Raw genomic sequence first — 22,502 nt, forward strand, 5'->3', positions numbered from 1 at the left:
TGTTACTATCAATCAAGACTTTCTTCCATTAATTTATTTATTAAAATATATATATATATTATAAATATATGCATTTTTATTCATTTATCCAGACTTTGGTCTCTTATTGTTTGTTTTTTTATTATTATTTTGTATTATTATTATTATTATTTATAATAATCATAATTCATGACAACAACGAAATTATCATTAATTTTCAACACAAAAATATATTACAAATTTATGTAAATTATATGAAAGCCTTTTATGAAGCCATGATAAACAAGAATTTTGGTGTTAAATCATAAAACAAATTCATAAATAAAACAAAATTCACATTTTTCTATCATATATTTTATATTATATTATATTATATTATAAATACAGTTTATATAACTGTATTTCTCGGATAAAGTAATATATGATAGCAAAGTAATAGTGAGAGAGATTGTGAATGTGTTGTCATAGAGACCACTACAATGATATGACTGCCAGAGCGCTTGTAGGGCTGAGCTGAGCACTGAACAAGTTGTGATGAACGAGTAGTTCTGACTCTGCTATCAGAGCAAACACTACCTACCAGTGCTAACTGGCGGTAAACACATACACATATCCATTGGTGTTATAAAAGCAAATGCAATGTGTGTACACTTTTTGTTGGCATAACTTTTTTTTAAACTCCAGTGGCAGCTGTCCTGCAATTATTGTTGCGATTCCTATGCCATACAATTCATACCATTCCCCTCATAAGCTATAACCATACCATCGCTACAAATACACACATAAACTAATTGCCAGTTTATTTGCCAGAAAACAGTCGTCTCATTATTGTATTATTAACGCATAAACTTTGTGTTTGAAAAATTTCATTTGTTTTGTGCCATGAATTTTGCATTTAATAATAATAATAATAACATTACTAATAATAATATATTGTTATATAAAATTATATAACAGTTAAGCAAATAATATGTTTTCAGTGGTCTAAACCCTTTGTGTTGTAAATTTATTTTGTGTGTAAATATGTACTAAAAACTCATATATTGTTATGTAATAAATATAAAAACTTTAGTTTTATTGTGTTATAATTTTGTGTTTAAACAGATTTCATCGCTTGATATTAAAGATATTAATAAATAAATAGATTTCAATTCAATTTTTCATAAAAGTAAATATAATAATAAATAATAACTATTTTCATGAACTCGAAGAATAAAAAACTGATAGAATTTAATGTTATTGTAAAACAAAATTTTTTTATATCTCAAAAATTGTATTAAATTGCATTATATTTATTATATAGTATTTTGTAATTTATTTTAAGTGATAGAGAAGCGAAAGAAAGACATTATATTTTTTGGGTCTTAAATATTGTGTTATTTTTTTGCACTCTCAGCACATAATCGTTGATAGTTTTGACACAAAAAAGAGAGAAAGAGAGAGATTGAAGAAGACTGACGTGAAGAAAGAGACTGAAAACTGATTGATATAACAAAAGATTTTCAACAAATCTGAAGAATATATAGTTATATAAAAAAAAACAATTGAATCGGTTTTATGAAAAGTCCGACTAAGAATGTAATCAATTGATTCAAAACATATTATAGACTATTGTTTGGACAAAAAGTGTGTCACAAAAAAGTAAATACAAAAATACAGCTCTTTTTGAGATTTCTTCTTCGACTTCGCAGAAGAAAAAAAAATTCCTCAAATTCTGTGAGACTGTTATTATCAACAAAAAAACAATTTCAACACAACAACCACTACTACTACTGTTATAACTATCACTACAACTACCACAACAACAACAACAACAACAACTACTACTGATTCTTGTATTGATCGCACAGTAATTAACTGTAAGTTTAATATGTTGTCTCTCTTTTTATTTAATACATAAAACACATTAACAGTATATCTTTATATAATTTTTTTTCTGATAATATTTGTTAAATTAAATATTTACAAAAACTATTTCATTCATTCGTTAATTTATTTTACAAAAAAAACAAATATAATATGTTTGTGTGTTTAATGTTTGTTTTATGAGAAAATTTTGTTTCAATTGTTTTATTTGTGTTCATACTGTATGTATGTTTTATATATATATATATATATTATTCTCTGTTGAATTCAAAAATAGCAGAATTTATTTTCTCAATTCTTACGCACAGAATATTCTGTAGACATCAATGCGCTGATAGTATTGCACACAATATGTATATATACTAACAGAATATATGCTCTATTTTCTTGACTCCTGTATCTAAGTGTCTGTATATAACTTACATTGATATCTATATACTGTAGTGTCTAAAGTGTAAGGTCAGTGCAAAAAGGGCTCAACACCATTGCAGTCAAGGCATATATGTTCAACAATTTATATGAATTAAAATCAATTTATTAAATAATCAATTTAATGACCAAAATTCTGATATAATCTATCAATTGAAAGATTCAGTAAATAACATTTCCTCACTTTGAAAATGTTAAAACATTTAATTGTAATAAATATTTTTAAAATTTAATCAAAATACTTTTATGCCATTAAATATATCATACATTGAAACAGTCGCTCCCTTTTTGACTCTCTCTCTCTCTCTCTCTCTCTCACACACACACGCTATATATCCGACTGTTTTTATTGATTGAGTCTGTGATTTGACCCAATTTTTTGGTACGCTTTCAAAGAGTGTTTTTATTTTGTTTCAATGAATTTGCATCAATTTTCTTATAAGAAATAAAACACAATTTCCCAATGGATTTTCGTGCATAATATTTTTTTGCAGATTTTAAATACAGTACATTTATTTTTAAAATATTTTATTTTATTATAATTTACCATTTGTGGCAAAAATTCATGGCTTTTTTGATAATATTATTCAATAACTAATTGTCATAATTTTTGTATTTATATTGAGAAAAACTCAATTTCTATCCAAACACTTAGCCAAACGCCCCCTCAAAATCCAGGATTTTAAAATATAATCTTATTTTAAAAAATAGTTTTAAATTTTAATTTTTTATTATCATTAATAGTTATTTTATCTGTAATTTTTTGTCAATGCTTTCAAGGCTTATGTTTTCGCCAAAAACTACATGTTTTTTAATTACATTCAACAAGAAAAATGTATTTATTTTATCTTTTAATTTATTTTAATAAAATTGACATATATTTATTGTATATTTATTTTATAGATATCATTAATTTTTACAAATTGTTTTCAATTGTCTACAAAATTAAAATTTAATAATTTAGTTAAGTTTTAATATACTGTATATAGTTTCAAAAGGAAAGTAATGCATTTATTTTATCGATTATAATAAAACTAACAAATTATGTTAAAGTACTATAATTACCTGAAATCGATATCAATTTATTTCATATTTAATATAATATGTATTATATTAATTATATGCATTATGTTTAAATATCAGTTATTTGTTTAATGATTATAAGTTGCTTATTGTTTTAAAATGCTATCATTATTTTAATTTATTTCATCGTAATAAACATCAATGAAAAATGTATTAATCTTTTATCTACATTATTGCTATAATATATACTGTATATTATACAGTATAAAACATTATTCACTTTCTATAACTGTATGTTTGAAATAACAATTAAATATATTTTCAAATGAGTTACTATAATAAATGTTTTGTTAAAATATTTTGTTGAAATATTTTGATTGATTTATTTTAGTTGTAAATAAGTTTATCGATAACTATAAGATTTTACTTTTATATATAAGTCATTTACGAAATATTCAAGTAATTCATCACTCAATATGTTGTCTATATATTGATAAAAATTTCTAACTTTATATACATTGTGTGCCACTTATGCCGTATATAAATTGTGGTGCCATATATGCCATATACAGTATATATATATAAACTGTATTTAACGGAATAAATGTGCTAAAAGTCAACTTTCAAAATACAAGTAAAATCAATAATTTCACATTAAATCTAAATTTGTGAAAAAAATTTATAAAACGATAAAACTCTCCGCAAAATTCATTTTAAATTTAGTGGTCGTCCCATAGGATATCCATTATATTGTAAGGTATATAATAGTTATCTAAAATATATACGACAAAAATAATACAAGCATTTCATGAATTTTCCAACTGTTTTAACGGCTGATTGAGTCTTATATCAATAAATACTAAAACACTATAAAAATCTTCTCTAAAATAAAATAAATCATTTATTATTTTGAAAGCCTTGTGTCTCTTATAATCACTGATTACTTCACTGATTTTCTAATGTATTTTAAAATATTAAATAAAAAAAACACTAAATACATCTAACAGTATATTTCTAGCGTCTCTCACATACATTAATTGTAATTTAAGAAATTAAAAATTATAATTCAAACTAATGAACAAAATACACGAAAATTAAATAATACATTAAATATATTCATTAGCCATATAGCAGTCAAATAATATAATTATACACATTTTCTAACAGTTGATGGCTTAACATTAAACAAAATGAGATAATGAAATAAAATATTAAAGCAAAAAAATAATAATAATATAAACTGCAATTATTTTTTGAAATATGATATCAATTTAATGTATAATCATTATTATGATTGTTATTATTTTTTTCATTATTATTATTATTACAATTTTTCTATATTATATATTAAAATAGACCAAAAAAATGTTTGCTAATACCAATCACTCAATGACATCTAAATAATAATATAAAAGTATATTATTTCATATGATATGAATGACAGATATAATATAAAATGCAATATATTTTTATGTATTGATACACCAATTCTGATAATGAGATTACAATTGATTGGATAACAACCCATAAGAAAAAATACATGAATTGAATTAGTAATGAGAATTGCATTTCATTATTGTTGGAGAGAATTATTGGATTTATAATCCGTTTTTCTGTTTGTTAACTATTTTATTTAGTGACCTATTTGTCCATTTTAGGGCCCATTACAAGAGTCAATTTAAATATTATTGAGATATCACTGTTGGGATTAATATATATATTGCAAAACATATTATGCTTTTAGATTTAAATAAAAAAATCACTTTTTTGTACAAATGATTATTACATATACTATATGTGATTACTGTATATACAGAATGATCTCTCTCTTTCTCCCAAAAAATAGTTGAGTGTATATAACAATTATTTCGGGCAAAACCTATGTTAAACATATATTAACTTTTTTATGGCATCAAATTATATACAATTTTCTTAGACTCCAAATAAATGTGTATTTCTAAAAAAATAGTTGCATTGGACTGAATATGTTGTGTGCTATGTGTGAGTGTCTATTGTGTTATATAATATTAAAATATCATAACAACAACAATAATAATAATCATAGCAAATAACATATCCCTTATGCATAACATGAATATACAGTACATGTATAGCATTTATCTACTATTTTTGTTGCTTTCTTCTTACTTAATAACAAATTAAATGTTACATAAAATATAGAAAAAAATCTATAATAAGAAATAATAAAATAAATTATATAATACTTGTGTAGAAAATTAGGTAAACTTGTCTTTTTAAAAAAATAACTAAATTATAAATCAAATTTCATAACCCAATAAAAGTTTAATAATACCTAAACTAATATAATGTTTGATATACTAAACTAAATATTATTTTTGTTATTTCATTAAAATTATGAATCATAAGCGCCTTATTTAATGAAATTATTACAATTGAATAGTTAATATAAAAATTTATATAAATTATTTCAGAGTATCATATAAATCAATGCAAAGTCCATTAAAATCAATGAACTACTGGGAAATAGTGTCGACAATACTCTCAACATTAGTCTAATGCAAACAAATTTCAAGTATTCATTAGTGAGTCAGTAGTTTTTGGCAAATGAAATACAAATTTTTAATATAATTTTATCCGTTTTATTATTACATTATAGCAACTGTTTCTCGCGATAAAAACATTACGATTGTCATTATTATTATCATTATTATTATTATTGTGATATTAAAGCGATACTGTAATTAAAATCTATTGCTATATATATTATGTTTTTTCCATAACAACCCCAATCCAGCACTTAGTTTAGCGTCATTTTGAGGGAGATTTCAATTTTAATCACTCATTCAATGAAATATAATCTGTGTTTGGGTTCCCACTAACCACTAGTCCACTAAAACACTGTATTACCGGTGCCTAAATGCCACCAGCAATGCACACAGTTATGTGCAATAATTATTTGCCAACTGTCCGTCCCCTTGAAGAGCACAGGATATATATTAGAGAATATGTTGAAAGTTGTGGAAAAGTAGTCCCAGAGTCGAGTCAATCACTCATTTCCGTCATAAGTATCGTCCAAACGGTTTAATTCCCGTCTTTTTTCTCACACGACTTTTTGTGCAAACATTATATCATATGATATATACTGTATATTAATAATACAAAAACGACTATCAAATAGATATTTCAATACTCTATCTATCCCTATGTCTCGAGTCTATCATAACCTTAACAACACGTCAAGCACTTGTGTGTGACATAACTTTACGCCAAAAGCATTCATTGTATTACTTTATACTATCTATTGTCTACTGTTCTATCCTTAAGATATGATAACTTAATGCCCGGCACTAGTGTTGTCACAACAAAAAAACGGATAATATATTTGCTATTATTATCACACAACTTATTGTATAACTATTCTCTCTCCTCTCTCTCTCTCTCTCTCTCTCTCTCTCTTGACTTATACTCCATTCAAAGCCTTTAGTTTAAGCTATTTAAGAGTCAAACAAATAAGTGCTGTCAAAAAGTTTTACACATAATGTCTCTCATATTTAGTAAAGAAAGTGAGACAGATATATGATATACAGTATGTATTTATAAAATATATATCTAATAATAAGTCAGAAAATTTTGTTCTGAAAATAGAAAAGACATTTAGATATATCAAAAACAAGATATCAATGAAATAAAAATAATGAGAAAAAAATAATAATATTTCAAATATAGATATTTTAGTCTAAAAATGTTATCATTTTTGTTGTGTATGACTTTACTCTGTCTATAGCTTTGTTTTTTTATATTGGGATTATTGACATAATATTGTCGTGCATTTCAAGAAATGACTATTTTGTTGTTGAGTTTTGTGAAAAGTTTGATGTGTTTACAGATAGCAAAATAAATGAAAGGGATGCCATCAAATCAAATAAATTGCATCCCATTCCCCATACTCTATGGTCTATCTCTTTCTCATCCAAATTGATCATTAGTTTTGGGCTCATATTTTGTTCTCTATTTTGTCTTTCTCTGTGCTAATAGATTAATGCATTTAAACATATGCCTAAAAACTACACAAAACAGACCGTCAATGAAGTGGCACAGTATATACTATACTATATACAGTATACTGTATTAATACATTATGTGACACAAACATTCAAACTATTTTTTATGGGCATTTCCGATGCCCCCGAAACCTCCCAGTGCTCTCTGTATGTATGTATGTGTTGTATTTATATTTTCCGCTCACTAAACACAACATAAGTTTTTTAACTTAAAGGGAAAAATTTCATATATTTACTTTCAAACAGTCTATGATTATATTAAATACACTTTTGCTGAATATTTTATATCATTCATTGAGTCAGTGTTTACAAAACTGAGAGAAAAAAATAAATAAGTTTTTCTTTATATTTCATTATTTGATTATTTCAATGCCTTTAGTGCTCACAAAAAAATGTTTGACTGAATTACGAGATAAATATAAAAAATATCTTCAAATATAATAACAGTTTGTTTTGAAAGAATAATAATAAATAAGAAAAAAGTAAAAGTAATTCAAATTGTATAATACTTTTTTTAAATGAGTGACAAAGTTGTGTATTATTATTACAAAGTTTTTTGTTGTCTAACAAATTATATGCCATTATTTTGAGTAATAATGAATTTCCGCTTATCATCCAAAATATGATATTACAGTATAAAAAAATTATATAACAAAAAAAATAAAAATTTCTAGTATTTATTAAATATTTAATTCATTAATACATCTCTAATAACAAGTTTTTCGTGTATAATATAATAAAGTATAAAAGTTATTTACTGTGACTTATATGATTTCAAACGAGTAGAAAATTATTATAATAACAATTTATATTAAAAAATTTGAATTAAAATCCACTTTAAAAGAGGTATATTCTATCGTAGAGTACTTTAAGCACATATAATATGTATTAACTCCTTATTTTCCAAATTAGGCAAAAAATTCATTAGTAATTTTCATTTTCATTAATATTAATTTCATAGATAATAGAGAAACAATTTAAATTGCAATTATTTATTTTGTTTTGTAAAATAAATAAATATTTATATATTTAATTTATATAAGATAACATAAATAGATATAAAACATTTATTTAAAAAAAAATCAATAAAAATTTACTTAAATTCCTTAGGAAATTGCTTTTTAGCTTTTATTTAATATACAGCATATTATGGTATTAAACAAAACATTTATATTCATAAATATTGTTTGCAAGATTAGGAATTAAATTCAAAATAAAATATACAGTTTAGGCTTTCGAGCAAATTTCAAATAATACAATGAATTTGAAATGTTGTTTATTTTTTCACTCATATATTTATTATACCTAAAAAATTGCTTTATTTTCTATGTTTATCTCGAAATTCATTTCAATTCAAAAGTTGTTTTACAAAACACACACACAATAATATTTACTATATTTTTTACAGTCAAACAACTGGTTGTGTTTTTAATATTTTATTATTATAGTAAAAAATTGATTAGTTTTTCACTGGAAAACACACCATAACTCATATCAAACAAATTTCATCTAATTTTTTAACAACTTTAGGGCCTAACATGTCTTAAACAGAGAGCACATCCCTGAAAAAAACTATAAAACAACTGTATGTGTCATTGCTTTACTACAGTACTGTATATTGCACTTCACTTCCCATTTAACAACACATTTAATATATCAAACAAAGAGCTTTCTATAGCATATAATGTTTTTCTCCCATATTTTTATGCTATAATAATAATAATATTTTTGTTCATTTCATAACACAAAAAATAATTTCATTTCATAGCACTTAATGAGCAGTCGATTGAATGAATAAAAAAAATTATCTCAACATTTAAATTAATGGCAAATTAGAGGAACAGGAGAGAGAAATATGCGGACCAAATGAGAGGGAAGCACTTAAATCCTTAATTTATTTGCAAATATTTATAATATATAAATACATATATAGATATATATCGCATACCCTATCTCTCCATCCCTTTCCCACTTACATCTCATTATTTTTAACAAACTTATTAAAAAATGCAAACATTAACTAATCTCTTAACGTTATCTTTAATAATAGCAAAGTAGTCCTTTCTCTACACAAATATATTATTTTATTTAATAAATTATTAAACTCTTACATAATTAATTGCTGTTTGATTTATTTAACGACTCGTTATAATAATTTTATGGCAAATCTTTTTTTCTCTTTTTTTTGGGTAAACAAATTTCTCTTTTTTATAATAATAATTGTATAGACGTTTACTAAAAAACATTTGTTTTCCAGTAAATTATTTTTTATAGCACTCGTCGACAATTGTTTTAATTTACAGTACAATATACAGTGTATATGAGAGTTGAGTTTTTTGTTTGTATTAAAAAAAACAAAATTATTTACATTTGGTTTTTAACATTTATAGAGCATTTCATTGTAAAAATTAAAACATACAATATTATTATACATTGAATAAATTATCATTAAAAATATAAGTTTTTAAATTTAATAAAATTTGATAGAATTGTTTCCCATAAATACATATTGTATTGAATAAGTTATTTAAAATATTTTAATTTTTGAATATTTGCTCTCAGATTTTCCCAGCAAATGCATTATTGATTTTAATTTATAAATTTCAATTTGTAACTAAATTTAACAAAAAAAAAAAAATACAATAAATGCACAAAAAAGAAGATAAACTCATGAATTTAAATGTTGTAAATCCTAATATATTTATCAAATGTTTTTACAGTGTAGGGAAAAATTTAATAAACAAATCGATTGCAAAGCTTATTCAAATGAAACACCAAATAAAAATGCAAATAAATAAATAAATAGCAATATTTTTACAGTGCTTGTTATGAATGATGCATAACACGAATCCCTAGCAAAAAAATGGTTATATGTTTTGGCATATCTTAATAAATCCTTTAAAATCATGATTTTTATTATTTTTAGTTTAAATTTTACTTCAATTTTGTTTCTTAGCATTTATTTTCGTGTTTTTCCTTTAATATGACTATAATAAGTTTCTTTCATAGTCTCACACATCATAAATGGTTACATAAATTATATGCTTTTTCTGTGTTGTTGTTGTTGTTGTAAAAAATTCAAAGTTTTTCAAACACTGAATTAAAACTCGATTTGCAAACTGACTAATAAAATATGGAAAACAGAATTTGTTTATTTCAATTGATATGTATTTTCTTATGGCACACAATCAGTCAATAAGCAAATGACTGTTAAAAATAAAATAAAAAGTTTGTTTCAAAATACTTGTTAAATACTGACAATCATGTATTGCAATTGAATATGTCGTGCGTTTAAATTATAGTTAACACCAAATTATGATTATTTGTTGCATTTATTATAATATACTCGTGATTTAATTAAATTTTCATTGATCATTATTTTATTTATTTATTTTTTTTGTTATATCTATTTATATTACTTATTTAATTTCTTGCTTTATGTTGAACTAATTTATCAATAAAATCTATATTTATTTTATCATTAGTTAAGTATCGATGGTTAGATAAGGTTATATACGGTATAAAAATATATGAACAGTATATATATACAGTATATATATATATATAAATTTAATTGAATAGCACCAGTTGGTCGACACCAGTGTTTTACAACAAACAGTCGCCAAAACTCTTATTGTTTAAGCAATAGTTGCAAACAAATTGCTAGTCTATTGTGAACACGTTTTGTGGGGTTTGTCCGCTTAAAAAAACACAACTTTCCAGATGTTATTGACTAAAATAATGTGCACAACATTAAGTCTTAAGACAATATCTTTTTTTTTGCAACTAAAGTGTCAACCAATGGAACCATTAAAGAGCTATTATCCGATGCAAACCATAACCAAAATGTTTTACTTAAAAAGACTTCTTATATAAGAGATTTTCTTTTATGAAGTGAGAGTTAAGTCGATAGAAAAGGAAAGGAAGGAAAGGGACGATTGAAAAGATAGCTCAAAGGGAAGACCTATTGCATCGATGGTTACCATCAGAGACACACATTTCATACAAATATATAGACTGTGAGAAAAAAGGCAATCGAAATGTGTTTTTGCATTAAAAAGATTATAATAAGTTTAGTAAGAGAGTGAACACAACCACTACAAAAACAGGGATGACTTGTCGTTTGCTGTTTATGTGTGTATGTGTTTGTGTATCTGATATAAAAAAATAAATGCCAGTTCATTGCACTGTTAGTTAACAGAGTGCCAGAGTTTTGTCTATTTGTTTGCCTATGACTGCCGGAGACTTATTTAGTATTGACTCGAATAAGCAAAAGCATCGCTTTTTTCTCTTTCACTTAATGTATATCTATATAGACATAAATATACACACTTTGTATTTATATGTTATGTAAGCACATGTATTCAACAAAAATATTATGCAAAAGTCTTTTTGAAACAAAACAAAACAAAAAAAAACTATTTTGGGTGTTAACCCAATAGAGCACCGGATGATTCTATGGATGGTTAGGAGGGAAGCGCTAACAGTGTCGTCACTAAGATTTGTTCCGCTAATAATAATCACTTATGTCTATCACTTAAACTAATATATTTAGTAAAATGTATAAAAAATTAAAAACTATTTTTATTTTATAATTAATGGTAATACTACTACTGTCACAATGAAAATTTGTATCAGTGATACATATTTTGCCAGTATTATAAACATTCACACAAGCAGTATATTTAGTAAACAAATGTTTAAAAATATTGTTTGCTTTATATCAAACATTTCTCTCTTTTTTTGTTATTATTTTTCACATATAAAAATAAAAAGTTAATTTATATAGATTAATAAAAATATATAATAATCTTAAAATGTTTGCACCAAATACTAGTAACAACAAAAACAACAATATATATTGATAAACCATTGATTTATGGAAACTTTTTTTTATAAATTTTAAATTATAAAATTTTTTGCTTATTTTATATTTGCTCTCAAAATTATATTTTTGTTTGTATGATATCTATCACTATGTTATTAAACAGGGGTTTATTTATTTTTTTTATTAATCAATTTTGTTCATATAATAACAATAATTAAATGTATTGGTAGCTATCATTTAGTACTGATTGTTGGATAGATTGAGGTGAGTGAAAGATCCAGTTCCTCAAAAATGGGTGTTGTCTTTAAAATCATTATAATAATAATAATAATAATAATAATAATAATAATAATAATAATAATAATAATAATAATAATAATAATAATAATATAATGCTGTAAACCATAGATTCTAATTATTATAAATTTTAATATACTGTATGTTTATTATTATCTGGTTATCTGAATTTTACTGCTTTTTTTGTTGTTGTTTATTTGTGCAAATTTTTTTAATTTATAAATCTTTGCAATTAAATCCGTTATTGCAAAAAACCATTATTAAGATAATATGAAAATTAGTAATAAAATTTTGGGCCAACACTCGCATATTTAGCATTCAATTAGGGGATTAATACCGAGCGTATTGGGCTTAAGTACTGTATTAATAACAAAAATTATAGCTTAAAATATTAATGAAAAGCAAAACGACAAAAATAAGTATTTATTTCTAAATTGCAATTTTAAAATTTAATTATAAATTGCTTTTTAAAAGTCCTACTTATCTTTTATCTAGGAAAAGAGGCTCTCACTTATCTGTAAATAGAGAGCACCGGGAGATAGGAAATGCTGACCTTAAACTCCCAGCAGATAAATAACTAAATAAAACTACCGTCTAATACATGTGATCTCACAATAGAAATAAAGAGTTGTCTTATCAGATGTTTTGTGAAATAGTTTTAAATTACATTTCAGTTTTTTTTAACAATTTGAAAACATTATTCAATTATAAAATGATTGTCAAAACACATAAACTCTATGCCAACTCTTCATACAATTATTATTATATATATAACGAGTTTATTTCATTTAAAAAATAGTATTCAATATAATATTAGACAAGTTTTCAATTGTAATTATGAATCTCTCAGCAAATAATTAACGACAAATAAGAAGTTTGCTTTTTTATTTACTTTTTAACATCATATGGTGTGTGTGTGTGTGTGTAGTGTAGTGTTATGTTAGTCCCTGTGAAGGTAAACCTCCTCTCGAGAGTAAACCAACAAAACTAGTTTTTTGGACATTGAAGTCAAAAAACATTATAAGTGTTGTTCACATTTTAACTGTTAATCACTACAGTATTATTTAGTGAATGTTATATTGAATTTGAAGTTCAAAATCGACGACTTTTTGATCTCAACTTTTGTGTAACAAAAAAAACAGTCATCAATAATATTGCAATTTATGTTTTATAAGTTATATACTGTACTTTCATATAAGTTATATGTTTGATTACTTTATAATATTTAGTTATACAGAAAAAAAGTATATTTAATGATCAGTGCAATTGATGATATCAGTGCATTTCATGCCCTATCTATCTATCCTATTGGACAAACCTATTAATTAGAAGCAACTATTAGTTAACCAGTTATTCAATACCCTGTGCTCTGATGAGTTGAACAAAAAAAGACACTCTAAGGGCAGTCAAGTATTACTGAACTATAGTTTGTAGCACTTTGTGCTTCACATCATCCTAAGCACCAGTACTTTCACTTTTTTACGGGTAAGTGTCTCATCAATAAATAGTATATATATAATATAAACTATCGATTATGCAATGTTATGCTCGTAATAATTATTACCAATGAATCCCACATTAAATCATAATACAAGTGGTGCTGTTTTCATAGCAATGAATGCAATAATATTTGAAAGTGTACTTCAAATGTGAATATCAATTAAGTTTGCAAATGAAATAAATATGTTTTCATAATTTATTGCTATAATATTTTCGATGGGAAAATAGTTTGCAATTTTTGTTTTCATTTGGTTTCAGTTGAGTGATAATAAAGTAGTTATAATAATCAGTTATAAGGTAGGATATGTAGATAAAAATGTGTTATGTGTTGCATAATATCCAATAATAACAACCAACAAACTATAATATAATATATTATTATAATATTAGATACAATTGATAAGAAAATATTAGGCAAGTTTTATGTGGATTATTCAATAAATTAGTGGTAAATATATAGTGAACATCAAATTTTTTTGTTTCATTTAATTGCATTTTGTGTATTCAATATATTCATTATATTATACTGTGTATTGTTGATGACTACTACACTAAATCATTAACAATATGTTGGATCCATTGTGTGTTTAATTTAGTCCTAACAACACAACACAATTGATAATATTCATAGTCTTTCAATATATCTAATGGTGAGTCAAATGCATGACTTAATTCATGGCAATGGATGCGATGCCTAAAAAAACAGTGTCTCATATTTATTACCATTAATTTATTGAAACCGACATAAAACCCATACATAGTAATCTGGCCCTAACTTTTGGCATTAAGCTATAGTATAGCTGCTATATTGTACAGTATATGCATTTACTCTGCATTAATGTATTCACTGGATTCCCAGTTTCATTAGCTACTGATCCCTGAACCAAACTGAACTCATCTCTCTCTTTATATTTTCCTCTATCAACCTATCCATCTAACTTTCCATCACTTTCTACTTATTCATTCACATAAGTGTCTATGAGATACACAAAAAAATTGGTTTAGATATATATTTTGCTATACTATTGTTAATGTTAAGCACAAGTAGTGCTTTATTTAAATGGATGAATCATACCTTATACTAGTGTTTGATAGTTGAAAAAATACTAAATTTATATTTTGATATCAATTGTAAACTACTGTATAGTCGTGACAATATAATGAAAATTACTATTTGCTGTTATGCCGGTGTCATTAGTAACGGTATATCATATATTAAACTTACTAAACAATGGATGCATTTATGTTTTTGTGTCTACCGTTTTATTTTAATACTTTATACACAGATAAATATAAATAATATATATTTAATGCTAAATAATAGTGCTTAACAGTTGTAGTAATTTAAGTACACTTATAGTATATAAATTATAATATTACATATATTACAATACACAATATTAACTTTATTGCTACTATACATGTAGTTTTAAGTAAAATTTTTGAGTTGAATAACATATATATATATATATATATATATATATATACCGGTATATATACAGTAATATATATGTATGATATATCAAATGTATATACATATAAACTGAATAATATGAAATTAATTAAATGTTCACTGAATATGAAATTCAGTGATAAAACACATTTTCTTATATTTAAAATATCGGTTTACATAATAATATTCACTACTAAAAGTATACAGCATATACTGTAATATTTTATATATGATTATTATTTCATTTTATATTTCATTTTGACTATAAAATCTCTGATAAAGTCAAGTCTATATATCTTTATTTTTGCCAAAATATATATACAGAAGTTTGTGACAGATTTTTGATAATAAAAATTTAATATACACTATTTTAAAGTGCAAATACACTGTTTTGTATTTATCACAACACACACATATCACATATACCCTTATTATATTACAAATAATAATACTGTAATTTTATTACATTGAAACTCTAGACAATATTGAAAATATCAAAATTATTGATTTTTATGTTACACAATATGTACTACATATACTGTAAACAAAACATAACAATAAGCACATAATAACAGTATAAAAATTATCAAAATTTCAAATCTAATTTATGGATAAATAAGTAATTAAACTTATATTATAATCAACACTAAAATAATAATAATAATATAACTATATTTTGTTTGTTAGTTATAATGATAAGCAAATAATTATCATTTGCTTGACTACTGAATTGGTCGCCAAAACATAAAAATACTGAACCCTTTTCCTCCCTTTCCTTAATTAGAAAATTTAATTCACTTATTCATGTGTTGAATAATAATTGACAAAAATGTTTCAAACATCAAAATTCAGTATTTAAATAAAAATATGCAATTATTTATTTAGCATTATTATTATTATATCATAAAAAATGTTTTATTTCAAAATAAAACATTTGATACTAACACTATCAGGAATTCCTTACTTCCTTAAAAAAATATTTTTATGTAATTATTTTCATATACTTTTTATTCACTAAATAGTGTTTTTTACATTCACATCGAAATTAAGAAATTTTAAATGTTTATAATTTCATTCAAATTACCAAATTATTTATTACTTAAACTTATGTCATAAGTATCACTGTTTACAAAATCATTGCACAAATGATATACAATTTGTCATACATACGTCTATTAAATAGATTACTACTTATAAACTGTAGTTTTTTTATAATACTTTTAATAATTTATTTTTAATATTTTTTAATGTGTACTTTAGCAACTAATATAAGTTATTATGGTTATAATTGAGTTTAAATTTTTTTTATATATTAAAATTATTTTTACCAATATTGATTGACTGATATTGATATACACAGTATGTAATGATTTTTTAAAAAATTGTTGATAAAAAAATGGTATTTATTTTATATGTTATAAAATTCCAATATTTTAGTTTTTTGAATAATTTTTTTTAATTAAAAAAACTAATTCTTTATCAATCAGTTACATAATATAGGGAATAAAATAAACTTTTGACATTAAATTAGTTTGAATCAAATCAAATAAAACAACAAATTCATTGCATAAAAATGTTTGATTCATTGAACTAAATAATAATAATAGTGCTATAAAATCATTTTTTTCAAAACAAAAAAAACTCATGTCTTAGTTCAATAGCATCACATAATATTACTAAAAACTTATTATTTTTTTCTATTTATAATTTATATCATTTATTTATTTTATAAATATATTTTCAAAACATGGCATTATTATTATTCATGTGATCTCATAACAAATTCAACAAACAATACAATACTCGTAATCAGTCAAATCATTTTACAAAAAAGCAAACTAATTTTGTGAAATTTTGTATTATAATAATAATCTATTATAAATATAACATAAAATTTTATGTTAACTTCTGGCATTTGTTTACTACACCTATCATATAATAGGCATATACTGTATCTTATTATTATGCATTTTACCTAATATAACGGTATAACTATTACATAAACATCACTATTCATTATAATAACTATTGGATATACAATATATTATGTACAGTTATTTGAAGTAACAAAAAATAAAAACAAGTTATTATAATTTAATTTTATAGAGATATTGTTTTTCAGGTATCAAATTTTTATATTTTAAATTATAAATTAATGCAAATATAAGTAAACACTCACATAATTTACTAATAAATTATTTGTGGTTTTGTGTCTGTATAATTAGTTTACCCAAAAAATATTTATTTGCAATTATAATCAATTGTTTAATTTAAAATCTACTGGCTTTTGGCTATTCAACATTTATTATACATTTATAAAAACGTTTTACAAGTTATAAACATTTTTAATTTGACGAAAATATCATATTTTTAAAAATAACATCATTACTATCAAAAAAATATAATTTATATTTTTATGTATTTCCCAAATTATATCTAATTTTATCGTTAATTTTCAGTCTATGTATGACACACATTGTGCACAACATTTAATACTAACCTACATATTGTTTCAAGTAATTTATAAAATCATTAATAAAAATTACATTATTATATACAGTGCATAACATCCAATATATTATAAGTGGCTGTTTTTACTATTATATTATTATAGTATTATTATTGTACACCAAATTAACATATTTTTGCTCTCACTATATATAGTAAATCTAAAAGCTTTTCAAAAAAGTGTTTCTCATATTTAAGAGTCAAATGCATTATAATTATCACGATATCTCTTATTATAATAACTTAAGGATCTTCCAGTTTCCCACAGACTCTCTCTCTCTCTCTCTCTCTCTCTAATAAAACCCATTACTATTGTGTTACCGGTAACTTAAATGCTATGAAATAGTGTTATGAGATGATATGATAGTTGTCTTCAATTTTGTTAGACTATATACCTTCCGTTGTTGGCATTTATATTATTATTATTATTATCTATTTATGAATACAAATAACAGTTAAAACGTGTATTATATGATTAACATATATGCAGTTATCATTTATTAATATTACGTTAAATATACTATTTTATCGACAACTTTCGCTTAATTTATCAGTTATGCTATTATAGAGACAGTAATGTATTATCTATTGTATGGACTCATTTATTATAGACATTTAGAAATATATGATATATAAAATGTTAATTTATTTTGTTGTTTGATATGTCATTTACATCTAAATCCTAGACATTATATCATACTGTATATGCTTTTACTGTCTTTTTTTAGGGCATATATCGGTCATACATACGGATCGATACATACCATTCCATAACAATAAGTGAATGACATTACAATGAGAGATGATATGTAATGTTAGGAGACATTCAAACACAACACTACGAGATATAACTTTCTATTTTTGTTTTTTTATTCATAGCAGTAAACACTTTATGAAAATACATTACATTTTAATCATTAATGTTGTCCATCATAATTGATTATACTTTTTCAATGAAAAAAAATATCAAATAATACCATATCAAATAAGACAGTAAAGTATTGCATACATGACTTTAATGTTTTATATATATACTGTATATTTTTGATTAATAATTAATATATGCCTTCATTTTTCTTATTTTTTTTATAAATATAATTGTTATTTTTATCCATTAATTCTTCCCCATATTTTATAATTTTTAGTTTTTTAATTTATTTTAAGCGTACGGTATGTTTTTAAAAATGTAATTTCCTTGAGTTAATAAATCATAAGAAATACAATGCATTTATTTTTTAGTTATTACTGCTTATAATTTACTAATAATAAATGTAATAATTTTTTTGCTACAATTATTTAAACTGTAAATATGTATATATATACAGTATAATAGCTATAATATACAACTTTATGCAAATATTTAACTAATATTTATTTATTTAATATTTAAAATATTAATTGAGTTTTGTTGTAATATCTGTTTAATGGTTTCCTAAATAATTTTCGTCACAAAAATTTATTTTAATTTACATGATTTATATATTTGTATAAAAATATAACAACAGAGTATAGTGTATATTAACTTTCTGTAGTTTTTAGCTTATATTATATACAGTAATAGTTGTAATTTATTATTCAATTAAATAACATTCATAAATAAAATGTCATTCAAAATTTTAATAAAAGTTTATATTTTTCAATTTGATAGCTCATCTCATAATTAAAGTCGACTACTCTTTTGGTGCAATGATTTGTTATTAATTTATATGACAGACAAACTAAATATAATGCAAATAACACTCAAATAAAAGTCAAACAACTGATTGATTCAAATGTTGGTGTTATCAGTGAACTGTTGTCGAGAGTTACCACTGGTTAACATCTGGTCATTGATAAGATGACAAACGCAACGATAAGCCGAGTAAACACTGGTTTAGATGGACTGCCAAATACTGATGAAACTAATCCGACACTAAATATCACTTCACTGGTGACTAACATTACGCTCAATACAAGCGCTGCCACTATCACCACAACGACCACAATGTCATACATATCTAAGTCTAGTACCACTGCCATCGAGACGATCAACAATTATACGACTACTGATACCACTGTTGAGACAATCACACCGTTCGACAGCTGCTACTCCACTCCCGATGACTACGAACTGATACCATCAGTATTCTGTTCGTCGCTTATAGTATTCGGTATTATTTATCTCATATACGGCTACCGGTGCTTCAAAGCCGTACTATTTTTGACTGGCTTTGCCTTCGGGACTACCGTTATATACATGATATGTACGGCGGAAAACTTGCTGCCAATGTATGGCAATATCGGTGTGTCAGTAGTGGCCGGACTACTGTTCGGACTCATCACTGTTCTAGTCGTATACGTCGGTCTATTTATGCTGGGATTTCATTTGGGACTTATAGCTAACTGTGCGATCCTTATTGTGATATACCTATTGGAGCCATACATCGATTCAGTGGATCCGCCAAATTCTGTATGGATTTTATTCGCTTTATTTATGTCGTCGGGTCTGACCGGCGCCTGTTCTACGCTATACTTTCAAAAAGGTATGTCCAGTACTACTACTACTACAGTACTAGTCTTTACATTACTTTTTCATTTGATATAAATTACATTTAAAAAAAATACTTTAAAAATGCTATCAAAATTAAAAGATATTTAATTAGTTAAATGAAACTAATTTTGAGTAAACTTTTTAGTTAACACCCAAAATGAGATAAATATTTTCTTTAGAAAAGTTTACGTAAAAACTTTATTTGATATTAAAAATAGCAAAAAAAAACTTAATATTATCTTATGCATTATTGTTTATAAATGCCAATAATTTATTATCGTAAAATTTTTGGAAATTTTTAATTTCCCAATTACTACTATTTAGATAATATTAGCGATTATTATCGTCAATTATATTGCAATATTATACAGTATACTGCACAGTATATATAAATAAATAAATAGCTTTTTATAATCAAAATTCAAACATTAATAACACAATTTAAGCACATTATTTACAATTATTAATAATGATATCATATTAGAAAATATAAATATTAGGAAAACAACATTTGATATAATATGCAAATATTATGGACTAATATTTAAATAAATATAAATCTTTATCTAAATATTTATAATAATATTGACAAAAAATGTCATAATTTTTATCAAATTAAAATATTATTATCTTTTTTAATAACTAATTAAACTAAATTGATTAATATTGACTTATAGGCTGTACAATACTTGCCACTGTGTTTTATGGCAGTTCATTGACACTCATTTGTTTGGATTATTTTATTGAAAATTTTAAACTCATTTATTGGTTTCGCGATAAACTAAGAGACGGCCAAACACTGTACGAATCGGTTGGTGTGACCCAAACAACCAGTTTATGTCTGATCTCATGGATAGTGTTGTCTTTATGGCCGATATGTGTCGTCAAAGGTCTGATCGTGCAGTGGTGTCTCACTGGAAGAGGTGTTAACTATGAAAATGACTATAACTACGGTGTGGTCACATCAACGACCAGTGCCAACGCACAGAGTGCTGTCAATCGGATCAGACGTGAGGAACAAAAACTGGAACAAAGACAACGAAAGTATCGTTACTTATATCAGGTTAGGACAGCTCATGGAGACGTCATATCACAGGTAACACCCGATCGATAACTTATTTGTTGGAAACTTAATTAATAGTTTTTTTTATTATCGGTATAGCAATACATACAGTCGTTAAACAAAAAGGTTATACCACCGGATAATAGTCTCACCTATAATTCAGACCTATCGACACACTTAACAATAGTACCGTCGGACTCGAGGACAACCACTATGTCTGTCGCCTAACGGATGGACAGACAGACACACATCACATACACTGACCAACAAATCAAATAATAAACTAATATTTTAGTTTCAATTTCACAAATAATAATAATTTAATTCATTAATTATTTCAATTCAATTAATTTTTTTTGAAAATTATTTTAAATAATAATTTGTGTCATTATTTTTATCGTTAAATCTTATCTTAACTAATAATTTCGGCTGCACTTTGATATTTGGGCCGCGCCGGAGGCGGGGGTGGGTGGTATAGGTAGATAGTACTTGATGTCTAGTATACATATGTAAAATATAGGACATCGCAAACTAAAGGTTCAAAAGTTATAAACTTAAAAAATTATTTTTATTGCAAGACTTATTATTTTTTGAACCTAACTTAACCTAACCTAACATAACCTAACCTAACCTAACCTAACCTAACCTAACCTAACCTAACCTAACCTAACCTAACCTAACCTAACCTAACCTAACCTACCCTAAACTAAAATAACTAGCGGCCTACCGGCCGCCATTAATCTAACCTAACCTAACCTAAACTAAACTTAAAACTTAAACTAAACGAACTTAATTTAATATAAAGTAACCTAACAAAAAATTTTTTATTTAATAACTCAAATTACAATTTATTTTATACATAGTATTTTATATACGTTATTTTATATACACTAGCCTACTGAGGCTCTACAAAGAAAATATACTAAATTACTGCTATTTATATTTACTATATATTGAATTTTTTAATTAAAATGTTCATAACT

At 24.3% G+C, this 22,502-nt stretch overlaps 1 protein-coding gene across 3 annotated transcripts; it reads left to right on the forward strand.

Annotated features, from left to right (window-relative positions):
* The first annotated feature begins 1,603 nt into the window (after positions 1 to 1,603).
* LOC128954968 (transmembrane protein 198-like) lies at positions 1,604 to 22,216 on the forward strand. 3 transcript variants are annotated; one of them, XM_054300589.1, is made up of 4 exons: positions 1,604 to 1,838; positions 19,575 to 20,448; positions 21,134 to 21,552; positions 21,619 to 22,216. In XM_054300589.1, the coding sequence occupies exons 2-4, from the start codon at positions 19,764 to 19,766 to the stop codon at positions 21,745 to 21,747; spliced, it is 1,233 nt and encodes a 410-aa protein (XP_054156564.1). In that variant the 5' UTR covers positions 1,604 to 1,838; positions 19,575 to 19,763; the 3' UTR covers positions 21,748 to 22,216. The 3 variants fall into 3 exon arrangements, with proteins under 3 accessions (XP_054156564.1, XP_054156563.1, XP_054156565.1); XM_054300588.1 differs by lacking the exon at positions 1,604 to 1,838 and adding an exon at positions 13,763 to 13,950; XM_054300590.1 differs by lacking the exon at positions 1,604 to 1,838 and adding an exon at positions 14,526 to 14,615.
* The last annotated feature ends 286 nt before the right edge of the window (positions 22,217 to 22,502 follow it).

The sequence above is a fragment of the Oppia nitens genome, unplaced genomic scaffold (assembly GCF_028296485.1).
Source record: "Oppia nitens isolate AA-2021 unplaced genomic scaffold, nextdenovo-longstitch-racon4-pilon3 scaffold2_pilon_pilon_pilon, whole genome shotgun sequence".
In the NCBI taxonomy this organism is placed as follows: Eukaryota; Metazoa; Arthropoda; class Arachnida; order Sarcoptiformes; family Oppiidae; genus Oppia; species Oppia nitens.

Coding starts and splice junctions, on each gene's coding strand:
- LOC128954968 (XM_054300589.1), top strand. CDS start 19,764: ATGACAAACGCAACGATAAGCCGAGTAAACACTGGTTTAGATGGACTG. Junction 20,449..21,133: donor TACGCTATACTTTCAAAAAG/GTATGTCCAGTA, acceptor ATTGACTTATAG/GCTGTACAATACTTGCCACT. Junction 21,553..21,618: donor ATGGAGACGTCATATCACAG/GTAACACCCGAT, acceptor TTATCGGTATAG/CAATACATACAGTCGTTAAA.